Source organism: Solanum tuberosum, unplaced genomic scaffold (genome assembly GCF_000226075.1).
Source record: "Solanum tuberosum cultivar DM 1-3 516 R44 unplaced genomic scaffold, SolTub_3.0 scf00038, whole genome shotgun sequence".
Taxonomy (NCBI): domain Eukaryota; kingdom Viridiplantae; phylum Streptophyta; class Magnoliopsida; order Solanales; family Solanaceae; genus Solanum; species Solanum tuberosum.
The window spans coordinates 873,293-893,631 of record NW_006238966.1 but is presented as its reverse complement, the minus strand read 5'-3'; the positions used below and the strand labels follow the sequence as shown (position 1 = coordinate 893,631).

At 35.6% G+C, this 20,339-nt stretch overlaps 1 protein-coding gene across 1 annotated transcript in view; it reads right to left on the bottom strand.

Annotated features, from left to right (window-relative positions):
* Window positions 1–12,423: 12,423 nt before the first annotated feature.
* LOC102597378 (nuclear pore complex protein NUP54) overlaps window positions 12,424–20,339 on the bottom strand; it is a 17,322-nt gene continuing 9,406 nt past the window's right edge. Inside the window, exons 5-9 of the mRNA XM_006343103.2 lie at window positions 18,653–18,718; window positions 18,457–18,543; window positions 18,104–18,205; window positions 17,883–18,026; window positions 12,424–12,771 (exon numbers count right to left, since the gene is read on the bottom strand). Coding sequence (XP_006343165.1) covers window positions 12,661–12,771; window positions 17,883–18,026; window positions 18,104–18,205; window positions 18,457–18,543; window positions 18,653–18,718 — 510 coding nt within the window. The 3' untranslated portion in view covers window positions 12,424–12,660. The remainder of the gene's footprint in view (window positions 12,772–17,882; window positions 18,027–18,103; window positions 18,206–18,456; window positions 18,544–18,652; window positions 18,719–20,339) is intronic.

Genomic DNA, 20,339 nt, shown 5'->3' with positions numbered 1-20,339 from the left:
CAAAAAAATATTTAAGGTGCCCAAGGCGCCAAATCCATGGGTTAATACACAGAAAAACGATAAAATTTGGGTAGTTCGTAAAAGTTGGCTCGTAAATGCGAAAATATTCGTGAAAAAAAATAGCGGGATTGTGCGTAATCTTTCTCATCTCATTACAGAGATCCTCATATAAATCTTTCAGGAAAAAAATTTGAGGGACCCAAAGGCGCTAGATCTATAGGCTAATATACATGAAAAAGGGAAAATTCGGGTAATTCGTAAAAGTTGGCTCGTAAATATAAAAATATGCGTGAAAAAAATATTGATATTGTACGTAATGCTTTCTCAACTCATTACGAAAGTCCTCATATAGTTTTTTTAGAAAAATATTCCAGGTATCTAAGGCACCATATACATGGGCTTATATACACGAAAAAAGGGAAAAATTGGGTAATTCGTAAAAGTTGGCTCGTAAATGCAAAAATATGCGTGAAAAAAATTGTGATATTGTATGTAATGCTTTCTCAACTAATTACGAAGGTCCTCATATAGTTCTTTTAGAAAAATATTTCAGGTGCCCAAGGCGCCAGATCCATGGGCGTTAACATATGAAAAACGATGCAATTTGGGTAATTCGTAAAAGTTGGCTCGTAAATATGAAAATATGCGTAAGTAACGGCAGATTGTATGTAATGCTTCCCCAACTCATTATGAAATACACATATAGTTTTTTCAGAAATAAATTTCAGGTACCCCAAAGGCGCCGGATCCATGGACTTACACACGAAAAAAAAAGCAAAATTCAAGTAGTTCGTAAAAGTTGGCTCGTAAATGTAAAAATATGAGTGACAAAAATAGTAGGACTTTACGTAATGCTTCCCCAACTCATTACGAAGCTCCTCATATCAGAAAGAAAATTTAGGGTACCCGAGGCGCTAAATCCATGAGCTAATACACACAAAATATAGTGAAATTTGGATTATTCATAAAACTTGGCTCGTAAATGGGAAAATATGCGTGAAAAAAAATGGTGGGACTGTACGTAATGCTTCTCCAACTCATTTTGGAGGTCCTCATAAAGTTCATTCAGAAAAATATTACGGGTACCCCAAGGGCGTCATATCTAATGGTTAATACAAACGAAAAACAACAAAAATCATGTAATTCGTAAAACTAGGCTCGTAATTGCAAAACTATGCGTGAAAAAAATGTTAGGACTGTACGTAATATTTTCCCAACTCATTATGAAGATCCTCATATAGGTTTTGAAACAAAATTTCAGGTTCCCCAAAGGCGCCAAATTCATGGGCTAACACACACGAGAAACGACAATTTTTGAGTAATTCATTAAAGTTGGTACGTTAATGCAAAAGTATGCGTGAAAATAGGGTGGGACTGTACGTAATGCTTCCTTAATTTATTAAAGAGGTCATCATATAATTTTTTCGAGAAAAGTTTTTGATTGCTCCAAAGGCGTTAGATCCATTGGTAATTCATAAAAGTTGGCTCGTAAATGCGATGATATGCGTGAAAAAACCGCGTACGTTATGCTTTCCCAACTCATTACGAAGGTCCTTATATAGTTTTTTCTAGAAAAAGTTTTTGGGTGACCTAAAGACGTTATATCCATCGGCTAATACACACACAAAATGGCAAAAGTTGGGTAATTCGTAAAAGTTTGCTCGTAAATGCAAAATATGTGTGGAAAAAATGGCAAGACTGTACGTAATGCTTCCCAAACTCATTATGGAGGTCCACATATAATTTTTTCTAGAAAACATTTTCGGGTGCCTCAATTGCGCTAGATCCATGGACTAATACACACGAAAATGGTGAAATTTGGGTAATTTGTAAAAGTTGACTCATAAATGTAAAAAGTATACGTCAAAAAAATGGTGGGATTGTACATACTGCTTCTCCAACTCATTATTTATGTCCTCCTGTAGTTTTTTTAGAAAAACAAATTTGGGTGCCTAAGTCCCCAGATTCATGGGCTAATACACACGAAAAATGGCAAAATTTGGGTAATTCGTAAAAGTTGGCTCGTAAATGCGAAAATATGCATGAAAAAATGGAGAGATTGTAAATCATGCTTCCCCAACTCATTACGAAGGTCCTCATATAGTTTTTTTAGAAAAAAAATTGCGGGTTCCCTAAAGGCGCTAGATTAATGGGCAAATACACATGAAAAATGGTGAAATTCGAGTAATTCGTAAAAGTTTGCTCGTAAATGCATAAATATGCATGATAAAAACTACGGTACTGTAGGTAATGTTTCCCCAACTCATTATGGTGGTACTCATATATTTTTTTAAAAAAACTCATGTGTCCATGGCACCAGATCCATGGGCTAATACAAACGAAAAATGGCGAATTTGGGTAATTCGTAAAAGTTGGCTCGTAAATACAAAAATATGCATGAAAACAGTGGGACTGTACGTAATGTTTTCCCAACTCATTACGGAGATCCTCATATAGTTTTTTCAGGAAAAAAAATTGGATGCCATAAAGGTGTCAAATCCAAGTGCTAATAGACATGAAAAATAATGAATTTCAGGTAATTCATAAAAGTTGGCTCGTAAATGCAAAAATATGTGTGAGAAAATGGTGGGATTGTATGTAATGCTTCCATTACTTATTACGGAGGTTCTCATATAGTTTGATCAGAGAAAAAAATTGGGTGCCCCAAAGCCGCCAGATTCATGGGCTAATATACACAAAAAATGGCAAGATTAGGGTACTTCGTAAAAGTTGGCTTGTAAATTTGAAAATATGCATGAAAAAATAGCAGGATTGTATGTAATTCTTCCCCAGCTCATCAGAAAAAAATTCAGGTGCCCTAAAGACGCCAGATCTATTGGCTAATACTCACAAAAATAGTGAAATTCGAGTAATTTGTAAAAATTGGCTTGTAAATGTGAAAATATTTATGAAAAAAAATAATGGGATTGTACGTAATGCTTCCCGAACTCATTACGGATGTCCTCATATAGTTTTTTCAGAAATAATTTTAGGTGCCCAAGGCGCCAGATCCTTGGGCTAATACTCACAAAAATGGTGAAATTTAGGTTATTTGTAAAAGTTGGTTCGTAAATGTGAAAATATGGGTGAAAAAATGGAGGGACTATATGTAATGCTTCCCCAACTAATTACAGAGGTCCTCATACAATTCTTTCAGGAAAAAATTTTGACTGCTCGAAAGGCGTCATATCCATGGGCTAAAACGCATGAAAAATGGTGAAATTCGGGTCATTCGAAAAAGTTGGCTCGTAAAGTCAAAAATATGCACGAAAAAATGGTGGGACTGTACATAATATTTCCCCAAATCATTACAGAGGTCCTCATACGGTTTTTTCAAAAAGAAAATTCAAGTGCCCCAAAGGCATCAGATCCATGGGTTAATACACACGAAAAATGGCAAAATTAGGTAAATTCATAAAAGTTTGCTCGTAAATGCAAAAATATGCGTGAAACAAATGTCTTGATTGTACGTAATGCTTCCCCAACTCATCACTGAGGTCCTTATATATTTTTTCTGGAAAAAAATTTATGTGTCCAAGGCACCAGATCCATAGGCTAATACATATGAAAATTGGAGAAATTAGGGTAATTCGTAAAATTTGCCTAGTAAATGCAAATATATGCGTGAAAAATGGCGGGACTATACGGAATGCTTCTCCTACTCATTATCGAAGTCCCCAAATAGTTTTATCAGAAAAAAATTTTGGATGCCCCCCTAAGGTGCTAGATCTATCGGCTTATACACACAAAAAAAATGGTGAAATTCAGGTTATTCGTAAATGTTGGCTCATAAATGTAAATATATGCGTGAAAAAATGGTGGAATTGTTTGTAATGCTTCCCCAACTCATTACAGAGGTTCTCATATAGTGTTTTCAGAAGAAAAAAAATAGGGTGCTTTAAAGGCGCCAGATCCATAGGCTAATACACAAAAAATGGTGAAATTCGAGTAATTCAAAAAAAAAGGCTCGTAAATGCAAAAATATGCGTGAAAAAAATGGCGGGACTGTCTGTAATATTTCCCCTACTCATTACGGAGGTCATCATATAATTTTTATTTAAAAAAATTTGGGTGCTCCAAAGGCGCTAAATCAATGGGCTTAATATACACGAAAAACAATGAAATTTGAGTAATTAGTAGAAGTTGGATACTAAATGCGATAACTTGCGTGAAAAACGGCGGGAGTGTACATAATGTTTTGATAAGTCCGAGATTTGGACTCAGTTAGGGCTTTGTTTATATTGATTTAATGTCCTCAAATGCTTAATTTGTGCCAATAATTGATGTAAAACCTTTGATTTTCAGGTATATGGATGGAGGAACAAAGCAAGGACACTAACAAGCAAAAAGGAGCAAAACAGGCTGAAGAAATGAAGATGGGCGACTCAGAGGATCGCCAAGATCACTCGGGGTGTCGCCGAGTGGCTCATCAGACCGCCTAAAGTTCCAGTGTGTCAAATTGGCGGTGAAAAAGAGCAGTCGGCGGATCGCTGAGTGATTCTGCGAAGCCATGATCAATCGCCCAAAGTTACAGACCTTGAGGATGTTGAATGCTAAGGTAGAAGGGTGATAGAAGAGACCAAAGGGCGGCTCGTCGAGTGGTTCGGCGAGCCCAACTTACTTCACCGAATAAGCTTTCGTAGCTTATTTTCGGCGACTATAAATACATTTTTGAACATTTAGTTTAATATCTTTTGGAGCTATCAAATAGTTTTTGGGAAGTTTTGAACATCTGGAGATAGTTTTCTCTAGTTTTTCCTTAGCTTTGAAGGATTGAAAAAATTCACTTTTGAGAAATTGGAAGTGGGTCTTTTTAGAATCTTCAAATTGGAGCATTGTAAAGATGAAATCTCTCTTACCCAGTTGATGGATAATCAATTTGGTAACGGGTTTTACCTTTTTATGATGTCTAGCTAAAACTTCAATTCTTAGGGTGTGATTATATGATTATGGGCTGATTTAGATTATGGGTATTGCTAATTGTTAGTTTAAATGTTATTTAAAAGTGAGTTCAATCATTAACTGTGGTTTAATTTAAGAATTGTAGTTGCAAATGCAGTTCTATGTTGTGTTCTTGGCTTGCTCGAGAGAGAGGTTTTAGAACTAAAATTATTGATTTATGGTTTATGGGTATTGGGTTGACCTGGGTTCAGCTCGAGAGAGTGAATTCTAAACCCAATCCCACACATTCAGCTCGAGAGAGTGAATGGATTAAGGTGTGGGCTGCTCTTAATTTGCATGTTTGTTGATGTTCAAGAAAAATCACTTGATTCGGGGTAAATTGTTTGAGAGAAAGTTTACCTCCACTATGGCCTAGCCTACTCACTAATATCTATCTATTTTATAATAGTTGCAATTACCGATATGTCTATATTAGACTATAATCGATCATATCCCAAGAACCCGTCTCATTATTGTTAATTCCTATATTTTGTGACTGTTTGTAGCTGAAATCAAAACCAAAACCCCCATTTGACATTCCTGTCACCCCCTGATTTGAATGATGTCTTTATTCGATAATTTTTATTCCTATGACTGATTTGACCGCATTTATACTTCCCAATTGAATCTGAAACACGTATCACTCCCTGTGGGATTCGACCCCAACTCATTTAATTGGGTTTTATACTGATTAACGATCATTGACGCTTAGAATTGGATTATGTGTCTTTGAAACGTTATTAATCAAAATAGCGCCGCTGTCGGGGAGTGGTTTTGTTTGAAATTCTTTTGGTGAAGTTGAATTGTAATCTTGTTAGTCATAGTTGAATCTATTTATTTTTAGTTTTGGTTTTTGTGTTGCTTGTAAAACAGAGAAAATCAGTGTCAACGGAAGCAATGGTAGCCAAGTGGGCCACCAAGATGACATCAGAAACCTAAATGATGTCAATGAACTGAATGTCAATGACCCAAATCTAGTGGGTGGATTTGGTTCCATTCGCTTGCCTCCAGCTGAAGGGAACATTGTGTTCCACATTACAAGCATCATGTTGCAGCTCTTACAATTGAAGGGCTTGTTTGGTGGGTTGGCTCATGAGGATCCTCATGAGCATATAAGGAACTTTGTTGATATCTGCGGACCGTTTTCTTTTAAGAACATATCCCAAGAGCCGATCCGGTTGAGGTTATTCCTATTTTCTCTAATGGGAGAAGTGTGTAAGTGGTTGGCTGAGTTGCCAAGAGATTCTATCACTTCGTAGGAAGAGCTTATTACTGCATTTCAAGTGTGATTCTTCCCTCCTTCGAAGATGATGACTCTTCGGGACAACATCCAAAGCTTCAAGTGTTTGGAGGGTGAGCCAATGAGACTTGGCTAAGGTTTAAGAAGTTGGTGCTGCAATGCCCAACTCATGGATCGCCCGACAACGTTCTGCTGCAGTACTTTTACAGAAGCCTTGATTCGGTGAACAAGGGAGTGGCTGATCAATTTTCTCCGGGAGGTTTAATGCAACAGCCTCATGTGATAGCAGCCCAACTCCTTGAAGGCATGACCAAGATAAACCGGGCATGGTACACTCGCGAAGATCAGGTTTCCCCTCTCACTTTTAAATTGACGAAGGAGGAGCTTGAGAAAGATCAAGAGAGGAACCAAAACATGGCAAAGATGATGACCCAAGACATTATAGCCAAAAATGTCATGGGTGTTGGTGCTAGGAGTGTAAATGATGTGGGTGTTGGGTGTGTAAACCCCGGTGAGGACAAGTTTGAAGCGTTGTACAATAGGTAATTCGTAAAAGTTGGCTCATAAATGTGAAAATATGCGTAAAAAAATAGTGGGATTGTATGTAATGCTTCCCCAACTCATTACGGAGGTCCTCATATACTTTTTACAGAAAAAAAAATTGGGTGCCCAAAAGGCACATCCATGGGACTTGAAAAAGGCGAAATTCTTGTGATTCGTTAAAGTTTGCTCGTAAATACAAAAATATGGCGTGATAAAAATGGCGGGACTGGACGTAATGCTTCCCCAACTCACTACGGAGGTACTCATATAGTTTTTTCAGGAAAAAAATTGGTGCCCCAAAGGCACCAAATCTATGGAGTAATACACACAAAAAATGGTGAAATTCTGGTAGTTCATATAAATTGGCTCGTAAATGCAAAAAAATGTGTGAAAAAATGGCAAAACTGTACAGAATGCCTCCCCAACTCATTACGGAGGTCCTCATATAGTTTTTTTTAAAAAAAAATTGGCTTTCCCTAAAGGCGGCAGATCTATGGGCTAATACATACGAAAAAAGGCAAAATTTGGGTAATTCGTGAAAGTTGGCTCGTAAATGCGAATATATACATGAAAAAAATGGTGGGACTGTACGTAATGCTTCCCCAACTCATTAAATAGGTCCTCATATATTTTTTTCAGAAAAGAATTTTGGGTGCCCCAAAGACATCAGATCCATGGGCTAATACACATGAAAAACGATGAAATTCGGGTAATTCATAAAAGTTGGCTCGTAAATGAAAAAATATTTCTGAAAAAAATGGAAGGACTATACGTAATGCTTCCCCAACTCATTACGGAGGTCCCCATATAACTTTTTCAGAAAAATAATTTGGTGCCCCAAAAGTGCTAGATCCATGGACTAATACACATGAAAAGCAGTGAAATTCGGGTAATTCGTAAAAGTTGGCTCGTAAATGTGAAAATATGTGTGAAAAAATGGTGGGACTGTATGTAATGCTTCCCCCAACCCATTACAGAGCTCCTCATATAGTTTTTTCAGGAAAACAAATTGGGTGCACCTAAGATATACCTGAAGGCTCCACAGAAGGAGCAGACTGAGTGGCCTCGACCTCAAGAGCGGCATGACCAACTACAGGCATGGTGTTTGGTGGTGGCGGCTTCCTCCTAGCCACATCATCCCGTAAGTAGTCATCCTGAATCCTCCAAATATCATTGGGGGAGGCATGGGTGATCTGCACATCGGTCAATTCCCGGAAAGGGAGGAGAGGTGTGCTCTTGTCTAGACCTCATTAAGATCTCATCTGCAATAATCGACCCCACATTTATATTTTCCCAGTCAATTATCATACCCACCAAAACAACTTTCGCATGCCAGAGAATTGATTCATTTTGCAACGACATGATGTTGCTACTTATAACGCCAAACCAATATCGGACCCCAACATTCAAATCTTTCTTCTCTATCTTTGCCCCATCAGCCAGCCACGAAGGAGAGGTATTTGACTTTATGATTTTCTCAAGTCCAGCACCTAAATTTTAGCCCAACTATTACAAGCCTAAGTCAAGTCCATCAAAATTCATTACTTTAGTCTTTACCTACCTTACCTTACATAATATAATCACACTTTCTCTTAATTGAATCATTTTGTTCGTGTAATAATAACTCTAATATTGCTTAATTGTTTGATTAGTTCCACATAGCTTTCATGTGGATTATTCATGTATTCGGTGTGTCTTTTGAAGACATATGTCCTCAAAAAAATTATTGCTTTCAAACAAAAAAAAATCAAAAACAAATTAATTGAACCAAACCAACAGTTATTTTTTTCGTTTGATTTGATTTTAGAAATTTAAAAATCGACTAGATTGATTTGGTTTTGATTTTAACCAATAACTTATCCAAACCGAACCATGAACACGGCGTATAACTCACGCTTAAAGTTTAGCCACATCACATAAGTTTGGCCAATGGTCAAAAAGACATTTAAAACAGTTTAAAGTATATGGGGCAAGAATGTCAAACAAGCTTCTGTTTTTTTGGTTAAAAAGATAAGGAGTACAAACTAAAAAAAAAAAAGTTATTCCCTCCGCCTTAATTTATATGACACCTTTTGAGCAGAAAATAGTTTTAAAAAATAAGGAAAAACTATGTTATGTTTACCAAATTGCTTTTGTTAAAGTGTCAGTTTATGCTTACTTTTAGTTGATTTTTGTTCATGAAACCTAGAAAGGTAAAATGGCAATAATTGTCAAATAAGTAGCATTCTTTTTTGAACGAAGTAAAAAAACAAATTCATATAAATTAGGATAGAAAGTATTTGGTATCATGCGTAGTTGTAACTTCAATGGCAATGTCAAGAATGGCCCACCTTTCTGATATTGCACAATAAGCATTTGTTCATACTACCCTTTGTTGTCTATAAATAGAGGAATTTCCTCTCATTTTAAAACAACGAAAATTTTGAACTTCTTCTTCTTCTGGACAATTAAATATTTGTGTACTTTGTTTCCGTTGAGTGGCTCACTAACACCATTGTTTTTGTATCAATTCACTGGTGGATCTATTCCTTCAAACCTTGGGTACTAAAGGAGAATAGTTTCCTTAAGGGGACACTGTGCATTCAATGGGCTCAATTTTTTCCTTTCTGTTTCATTTTATTGTTATAGATCCTGGTATGTTTTGTTACAGTCATACTTATGCTTCTGATATTAATTGTTGTTTTTGAGTACATGTTTTAAATTTTACTGTTTATGTTTATGCAAAGTTATTGTTATAAGTATTTGTTAATACAAATTAAATAACACACGTTAATTGAGTATTCACACAAGTTTTCTCTAATGAAGGTACAATAAAAAAATTCCTTAAAGATCTATACTATCATCTCTTGAAGACAAAATTCAAATTTGATATGACATTGTAAGGACATAAAGACCTTAAAAACTTAATTGCATCTTGATATGCGAAGTGAACCAGGAAAAGAAGACAAGAATTAATAAACTTTTTACATGGGTTTAAGGATGTGTCAGATGACGCATAGAGGAATATGACTAGTATGGAGCCTCTTTTAATCCCAAAGACATAGATAACTACACAATAAATTTATTGCTCATATTCAATATGAAGTATGGACAGATCTCAAGTTTACTATAAGTTGTAAATACTTTTCTTGAAGCAATAAATATGTTTCTCGACACTGTGATTGGAATAAAAGTGTAGTTTCAAATTGAACTTCATCACTCTGGTATGTTGATTTTAGAAAAACACCCAAACAAACTGAATAGTTTTGTGTAATATTTTTCCCTTTCAAGTACATATAATAAGTGGAATTGCTGTCAAATATGATATATTCTCCCTTTAATTTTCAATTTTAATAATTACTTATGATACATTTAAATGGAGAACATTAAAAATGATATATGTAAAGCAAAAGGTAGGGCTGAACTTTCTACACGTTAGAATTAGAATATTTTTTACTTTTTCAGCCTTTTAAAATTTATTTATCCCTTCACCAACAATTATTTTTCTATTAGAAAATTTAATATCTCGGGTTGATGTTCATTTGATTCCCAAAAAATATCAAATAGTAACACTTCTTGGAAGCAAAAGGGTAAATTATAAAATCAAATTAAAGATGATTGATTGAAGGATAAATGGTAAGATATTATAATTATCATTTTCCTTTACATTATTAATGTTCGTTACTACGTAATCTTGTATGTAAGATAATACAGTGTTTTAGTTTTTATGATTGATAAATTTTAAATATTATTTTATAAATTCTGTGATATTAAATTCCCGTGCGAGGCGTGGATAATTTTACTAGTATATATATATAATTCAATTCATTTCTAGCAATTGTTAAGATCAAAGGGGTTTATTATCACATTCAAAATTTGAAAGGGTATTGTTTCTAAACCTAAAATGTTAAGGGAGTAAATTGAGTTTTTTAATAATAATTTGGTTGAGTGATTTTATAAGAAAAAAATTTTGTTAGTGATTTTATTGATATAAAATAAACATAAATGTTTTTTTATCCGTAATTCTTCATAGTTGAATGACCTTTTCAAATATTTACTCATTTTTATGGGTTGAAAATATATTAATTCAATGGAAGTATAATTGATGGACCACATTAAAATGTGAATCAAATGAGATTAATTTAAAAATATGAAGTGAAACTACTTACCCTAATTGAAAGCAGAAATGAAAACAGAGAAAAGAAAAAGGAGTGGAGACGAAAATATGGAGGGAAAAGGAACAAGGGAGTGGGAAGGAAAAGAAGGAATATGTTACAAACATATTTGTATTATAGTATGTATATGAAAAGTTAGGAATTTTAATTAGGTATTAAGTCATTTTTCTCCTTATAAATAAATAAAAACTTCCCAATGTAAAAAGTCCCTCAAACTCTAGTCCTTCAAGAACAATAACATGTCGTCTCTCTACTTTCTTATTATTATTATATTATTTTATATAACATAATAACAATTTTTGAGTCGTTTTGCCACCACACCAAATTAGGGAGTTGGGGAATGAAGACGAGAAAATGGGGGAAGGGGAGCAAAACATCAGGAAATGGGGATTTTGTTGTCTTGAAAAAAAAACATTTTTTCTACTATTCTATCCCATTTTTTCTAATTACTTATAATTTTGTAAAATAAAAATTTTAATAACCAGGGATGTTCATGGTTATGGTTAATAAACCAAATCGTACCACAATTCAAACCAAACCGATTTAAAAAATTGATAATTTGTTTGGTTTGGTTTTAAATTTAAAAAATCGACACTATTTGGTTTGGTTTTGGTTGTACTATAAAACCGCAATAATAACCAAATCGAACCGAGAAATTATTTATATAAATTTTATACTATTTTTATGTTATTCATAAATAAAATACAAATATTTTTTAATTAACTTAAGTATTTGACTTCACGATTTTCTCAAGTCCAATACCTAAATTTTTAGCCCAACTATTACAACCATAAGTCAAGTCCATCAAAATTCATTGCTTTAGTCTTTACCTACCTTACATCACATAATATAATCGCACTTTCTCTTAATTGAATCACTTTATTCATGTAATATAACTCTAATATTGCTTAATTGTTTGATTGAATCCACATACCTTCCCTGTGGATTATTCATGTATTAGGTGTGTCTTTTGAAGACATATATCCTCAAAAAAAATTATTACTTTCAAACAACAAAAAAATCAAAAATAAACCAAAAAAATAAACCGAACTAAACCAACTGTTATTATTTTTTCATTTAATTTGATTTTAGAAATTTAAAAATCGACTAGATTGATTTGGTTTTGATTTTAACCAATAACTTATTCAAACCGAACCATGAACACAACGTATAACTCACGCTTAAAGTTTAGCCACATCATATAAGTTTGGTCAATGGTCATAAAAACATTTAAAACAGTTTAAGGTATATGGGGCAAGAATGTCAAACAAGCTTCTGCTTTTTTGGTTAAAAAGATAAGAGTACGAACTAAAAAAAAAGTTATTCCCTTCGCCTTAATTTATATGACACCTTTTGACCTTTTGAGCAGAAAAGAGTATTAAAAAAGAATGAAAAACTACGTTATGTTTACCAAATTGCTTTTGTTAAAGTCATTTTATTCTTATTTTTAGTTGATTTTTGTTTATGAAACCCAAAAAGGTAAAATGACAACTACTGTCAAATAAGTAGCATTCTTTTTTGAACGAAGTAAAAAAAAATGTCATATAAATTGGAATAGAATAACTGGTATCGTGTGTAGTTGCAACTTCAACTAGATTGGAGATATCTCAACCGGGACATGTTCATCGTTCCCTAACAAACAGCAATTTTGTCAAGAATGGCCCAGCTAGTAGAACAAAATTTGTTTTCATACATTTCATGTTTGGTATCAGTTATCACTTCTTACCGGCCACCTAAACACATACATACATACAAGCAAAATAGAAATCAGCTGTCCTATACTCAGCCTTCCATCATTTCTGTTTCCTCAGCCATTATGATCTCCACATCTCGGATATCTCGCTTCAATACATTGCCAAGCCTAGCAATAGCCTCGGTTTGTTGTTGCAAAACCTACCCAAATGGAACATTTACATTAGTCCACACAACCATATGTAAGTAATCAGACATGCTCAGAACAAACAACATTCCTGGAAATCGTCTGCTAAAACATCACAAGTTTCAACCATCTTGTTCTATTACTATATTCCTCTTCATGATTTTCGTTTTTACTAATAACTAAAAATTTAGCTAACCATTTGGACCACAACTGCTCAAAAATATATTTAAGGGGCCCTATTGAACGTATCCTCGAACACAAGGGATATTTTTTTTATTCTCACATTTTAGGTAGAATTGTAACCAAATTTTGGCAAAAATTACTTAGGAGAAAGACGAGGCAAAGTAAAATATTGTGTAACAAAAAAAAATATAGTGACTTTCGAATGATGAACACAACTGAATGACCACCCATGAAATTTACCCGTAGTTCAACAAGTATCATGGCAGGAAAGTGATAGAGACAGAGAGCACACATATTGCACCCTTTTTTAAAATAAAAATAAAAACTGAACTTTTTGTATTCCTCAGCATCAAGGGCTATGCTGACCACCTCCAAAAGATGAAGTCCACTAATTGGATGTCCTCTTCTATATCCTGTTCTTTACAACAAAATCCTATAGCAGTAATAATCCACCAAATAGATGCTGGAATTGTTCTCCACCATCTTTTTCAACTCTTACTGCCTCCCCTTTTGATCCAATAGCTTAGGAGGGCAGAAGTGTGTTCTGGCGTAATCCAAAAGTCATGGGATGTGCTAGTAAACAAACCTCGCACCTGTTCGGTTACCTTACAGTGCAGGAATAAGTGCATGTGGTTTCCATAGCCGCTTTCACAAAGGAGGAATCTAGATGCTATGTTGATGCCCCTCTTCTGCATTGCATCATCAGTCAGACAACTCATCCTAGCAACCAGCCAAGTGATGCACTTCACTTTGGTAGGGGCTACACTATTCCATATTGAGCTCCAAGGTCCTATTGATCTTACTGCACTTTCTCTAAGTCCCCAGTTGAATAGTCTGTTCACAAAAGGGATGAAACTTCTTCATGCGACTGAGTTCCAACTCCCATTGGTAAAGAATTGTGCATTGTAACCTTCCCCCTTGCTTCCTCCATTAGATACTAATTAGTTGAACAAAATAAGATTTCTAGTACTCCTTCCCAGTAATTTAATTTTGCGTGTAAAAGGCACAGGAGAGTCTTGGGTAGTTTCCTTTAAATTTTGGGCATTGAACTGTCCAAATGACATGGCTCAGCGCTTCAAAACAATTGTCTTGAGGGAACCTCCAAAGTAGAGCCCCCCACCACATGTCCACCCACGTGAATACTTTCACCAAAAAACCCTTTTTATCTCTATTAAAAGGAAGACTTACCTCAGACCTCTGTATATTTCTAGGGCTCAAGATATCTAACAGATCTCTCTCTTGACATCCACCCGCTTCTCTCTCCTTGCTCATGCCTGCTCCCTCATCGAATTTTCTACAGAAGTGATTGGAGTTTCCACCCAAATAGGTAGAAAGAAGATGTTCTCGTCATCAGCAATTTCAATAGGTGCCGAGATTTCTAGCCCACAGGAGATGGTTTTTGAGATCGGTTTCTTCCTCCGTCTCAATCCAGCCACCACATCAATCTCTGATCTTCTTCATTACTGGCAAGGACCAGAGGTGCAAAGGCAACCCTAAACTCGAATCCAAAACCACTCGAACTCATGAGCTTTTGGGAAGGCCCCTATGGTCGGCGACCACCATTGAAGCTTCAATCTGCTCCCTTGTCTTCTCCAGTCACCCATCAAGACGTGCTCTACTGCCTTTCAAGACTAAGAATCAAGAAGGAATTGAATTCCATTCATATCGTAAACTTGGATTCCCTGTGCTCCTTTCCAAGTCTGGTGAGCCCATCGTCTTACATTGTTTTTGGTGGGTGCATCATTTTCACCAACGAATTTCCCACCAGACATCAGCCAAAAGATCTCTAACTTCAAGTTGGACTCGAGCTTTCAACATATCAGCATCCTCAGATTCTACAGCAATCTTTATTTTTGCTTTTGTCAGAGTCCATTTGTTTTCTTGCAAGGAATCCCAATAACTCATTTTCCCCTTGTTAGCAGTTATGTTTGCCTCCTCTGTGAATTTAATGAAGGAATATTTTCTTTGCTAACTTCTCTTGGCCCTCATTGAATGCATTTTTTGGAATTATAATAATTGCTTTGTTACTACCTTCCCTGAAATTAAAGATACGTATCTCCCATATTGATTAAATCTCAGAGACAGAAATTTGTAGAGAAATCCCTGCACCTCCATGACTTGGAGACTTTCACTCTGATCCCCAAAGCTTTTACTAGCATCTTGCATGTCCAGCCACGGGTAAGAACCATTCTCCTCATATATATGGTGCCTAGCACTCTCAACCCAATTATACCAAATTTCAAAGTTTGATCTTGACTCTATTATGTCGTAAGATTTTACCCCGGATCTGAAATAAACACTATTGTCCATTAAGATGGACAGCCCAAAGAAGATACAAAGAAAATAAAAGAAGAGAGAAGAGGAAGAAGAGAAGAAAAGAATGGTATTCCGATGAAAGAAGTCCACCAGAAGAATGAGATCCAAAAGGGACTTCAGAAAGAAGTTTCAAAACTAATTCATGGGAGCATGTCTCTCCAGAAAACTTTTTTCTCTTCACTACTTACAATTATTGCTTGAAAAGCCCACATATTGCACATCTTTCACTTTGGAAACTTAGAGCAGATCTTACCTTCCTCTATATGGTTATACAAAGTGCTACTAGACAACCACAATTTACGGAAAGCAAGGAGGGACATCACTTAATTATTGTAGCAGACAGAATATTTTGCTCACAGCTATTGCATGTCCGCATGTAGAGAGCAAAGAGAAAATATCACAATTTGGATAAGTTGAAGCACATGTTACACTTGACAATATGGTCACAAAGTGCTATTAGGCCTCATTTGGTTGGGATTAATAGAAGTCTAAAACTGAGTAGTTCCGACCTAAAATCATTAACTGCATTTGTATTCATTAAGATTTAAGCATTTAATTGATATGAATAGATCTTAATCCTTAAAATCTTGAACAAAGTCTTAATATCATTAAGAGATTTTTTGTATGGATAATTTACACCAGTCACCACTACTAATCACCTTTGCCATCACCACCATTACCGTCGCCAATCATTAACCACCTATGTCATCACAACCACCACCGATGCCAACCACTACTATCAATCGCTACCACACATACCTTCGTTGTCACTACCGCCTCCACCACTATCAGCCACTGCCACCACTATGACCAATCCCTACTACCAAGCACCTCCGCCATCACAACTAGAACTACCACCAACACATCGTCAACCACCACATATTCTTCAGCCGCCACCACCACAACTATAACCCCCACTATCAACCACTACCCACTTCTACGGCCAATCCCTACTATCAACCAGTGTTATCAAAGGCGCGCTTTGAGCGTGCTTAAGCCCTGAAGCGAGGCTCAAAACGTGTTGAGTGCTTCGCTTCGCTTTATGTGCGCTTCAGTGTTGTCATCAAGGTTCTAAGTCCAACGTTTCCTTGCCAATGAGCCTCTTATGAAGAAGTGAAACTTAATTAATTGATATTTCCCTACTATCAACCAGTGTTATCAAAGGCGCGCTTTGAGCGTGCTTAAGCCCTGAAGCGAGGCTCAAAACGTGTTGAGTGCTTCGCTTCGCTTTATGTGCGCTTCAGTGTTGTCATCAAGGTTCTAAGTCCAACGTTTCCTTGCCAATGAGCCTCTTATGAAGAAGTGAAACTAAATAATTGATATTTCACTTTATCATAAAAAAAATCAATTTCTTTGGTCATATATTTGTCATTCATGTTTATAATTATTAGACTTGGACTTAACATATATATTTGTATTCTTTTATCCCTTTGCGCCTTTTCTCATTAAAGCCCACACTTTATTTGCGCTTTTCACTTAAAGCCCCCACGGACCTTAGAGCTTTTTTGCGCTTTTCACCTTTGATAACACTGCTATCAACCACCTCTACCATCACAACTAGCATCGCTTTGAACTACCACCACACATTCCTCCATCACCCCCATTAACACTGCTAATACTACATCAACCAACTTCACCACTACCAATCGCCATCATCATACCAGTCACTACAACACCAAATATCTCCACCATCACAATTATCACCACCACCATTACTAGCCCCTAACACCAACCATTGCCGCCGACACCAGCACCACTACAAAGAATCTCCACCATCACTAACAAACATAGATGTTCCATTTTTTATTAAATATATATATATATTTCAAATATTTAATTACTTTTTTATTTGAATTATATATTTCTTATGTTTACAAATAAATAAACTATGCATATTCAAATGTTGAAAAACGCATCGTCTTAATCATTCAATTTTCAAATCTAGAGACTATCTTAATCATTCAAATTCAGACATCTTAATCGTAGGCCCTATTTGGACATGATTTGAAGTTGAAGTTCTGTTTAGATTTTAGACATGCAATTTAAATTTCTTAAGTTGTATTTTTTTCTCATAAACGTGAAAACCCCATAAGTTTGTGAAAATTATCAAAATTTCTTCAATTCTTATACAATCTTAGCAAAAGAGCAAACCATAGTTCATAAACAAAATATCAGAATATCTTAAGGCGCAGCATTGATAAATCAATATCTTCATCTTCCTTTTATAAATAAATATTTGATATTACATACTTTCAAATACACACAATTTCATAAAGAATTCATTAGTCAGCAATAGTAGCAACTAGCTTTTCATTAATATAATCTTTTCACATGGTACAGACAATCTCTTCAAGACGAGCATGAGTTTTTTTTTTCAAATTTTAAAATGGTGGATCATTTTTTTACAAAATTTAAACTTATGGGGGGGTCAAGTTTTACATTTTTAAAAATATGGAACATCAAATCCTGCTCTTTGAAGAATTTGGAATTTGAAATCATCATCCCAAATTGCATGTCCAAACGTCTAGTTAATGAAAACAAATGAGGTCTTAGACAATCACAACTTACAGAAAGCCATAACAAACATCATTTAATTATTGTTGTGAAGAGAATGTAATGCTCATACCTCCTGCATGTCAGCAAGACTCTGCTCATGGATCTTAGTTGAACCAGGGAGATAAACAGAACCACCTCCAAGGCCATTTTGAACACGACATATGGTGAGCAGATTCTGAACCCTCCTAGAAAGTTCTGCTCCAGAACCTTTTAACTGTAAGTTGTGTCTATTTGTCAGGAAGTCTAGACAGCCATAAAGCACATAATAAGTTAACAGACTAGGCTACTAACCTGTCTCGTGATGGCAGCCAACTTCTCTGCCAATTCAGCCTCTCCTTTCATCAAAGGCAATCGACAACCTTTACCTTCAAGTGCCTCTAGTATTCTCATCACCTGTAGTGCAGGCGAGAAAGAACTACAGTCGAATGAGCATAACTGTTGAACCTAATAGTGCAATAACTGGAAGCGAAAACCAGGATGGCAGTGATCCGTGAACACCAATGAAAAGGACACATCTCATTAAATAGATGCTAAGCTAATTTGGTTCAAGCAAATGACAATAACTAATTACACTGAAGGAGCAGGTTTGCAAGTTTTACTAATAGAAAATTAAGATTATAAGGAAGGCCAAATAAAAATCGCACCCTCAAAAGGCGTCTTTGAAGACCTTGCTCTTTGTGTCTCATTCTTTCAATCCAAGGAAGGGTATCAGCTTGGAAATGCCTTTGCAACTGCATTTATTGAAGGTCAAGCCAATAAGAACAGTGTTAATGCAGACACTAAAAGACACATTTGTGACAATATGTAGGCACACAATTAGAGAGGAGAAAGGAGACTAACCATTTTCACATTGTTCTGCGTCATTTGCAGTCTCTCAGCATCTGAAACTATGACTTCATCTTGAAGCTACACAAATTCAATTGGGAAATATCAATTATCAGGAACCACGCATCCCACCCTAGGGGGCCAAAATTTAAGGGCAAAATAGAAACAAATGAAAGGTCATGAGCAACTCAGATGACTGAAAAAGCTTAAATAATCTAACTAGTTAATTATATAACAAATAGAATGTTATATTATGTGGAGAAATGAACAAAATTGAACTAACTTTGTATATTACTTTTGAATATCTCAGACACTTAATTGAGGAAGGAACTTTTACAGTATTCTAAGTACTCATTTTGAAGCATTAGAGCTCTAAGCTTCTAGGAACAGGATTCAATGTCACACCCTCTCATACTACCAATTCATTTACTTCTCTAGGTATAACACTGGGGACTGAGTGCACTGCTTTTTAAGCTGCAACGTAAAGATACACATCAAGACATACTGGTCAAGTTCAGAGTGTACCGATGCTACAATGGCTGTAAGTGGTAAGCCAGAGAGCTCAGGCATCAGCAAAGCCGAATTAGACAATTCTAGAAGGATGATTGGCATGCAGAAGGAAATATGGACTCTTTTCCCTGACATCCACAATTTAGTTCTTCAACAACAAAGTACTATAGCTGACTTATGGACTCCTCAAGGGTGGAATTTTGTATTTAGAAGACACCTCAATGACTGGGAAATTCCAAGAATAACAGAATTTTTAGAAGCATTGATCAGCTTAGTGGTCTGGAACAGGGTGGGACAGATTGCAATGGTTGGGAAAAAGTAAAGGGATTTTTAAAGTAGGTGGAGCATACAAGAAGAGTTGAACCATCGAAATCTGTAGTTACTCAAGTGGCCCTAGAGACATATATGGAAAGCCAAGATCCCCTACAAGGTGTCTTGCTTTGTGTGGTTACTGGCTAAAGAAGCAGTATTGACACAGGAGAATTTAACGAAGAGGGGAATTGCACTTTGCTCTAGATGTTTTTTCTGCGGGAAAACTGCAGAACCAGTCGATCATTTGTTCATCCAATGCGAAGTCACTGGCCAGTAAGGCTGGGCACCGGAACGGGTTGTACCGGTACCATTCCGGTCCGTTCCGGTACCATTCCGGTTCGTTCCGGTCCGGTAGTATTCGGGACGGGATGGGATACATTGAACCGGTACACGGAACGGAACGGTACCATGATTTGGTACCGGTATACCGGTACCGGTTCATCCCGGTTCATTCCGGTTCCGTTCCGGTCCGGTCCGGTACCGGTCTGATCCCGGTAAATCATTTCTAATTAAAATAAAAAATAATATTTTTGTCATTATTTACTTTTATTAGCATTTCTTTTTGTTTATTTAATTTTTTTAAAATTACAAACTTAAGTTATTTAACTTACAAGTTATAAGTATAACTTAATAACTTATAAACTTCAAAAGATTCAAATCTTTAAAACTTATAACATAACTACATAAGCTCAAAAACTAAAAAAAAAACTTTATTAAACTTAACTTACAAACTTATATACGTAAAAATTAAAAAAAATATCTTTAAAATAAACTTAAGTAAAATTATTATAAATTTTAAAACTTAAATACTATAAACTAATATAACTTAGAAAAATAAAAAAACATTCGTATTTTCGTAATTCAAAATAACTCAAAAAAA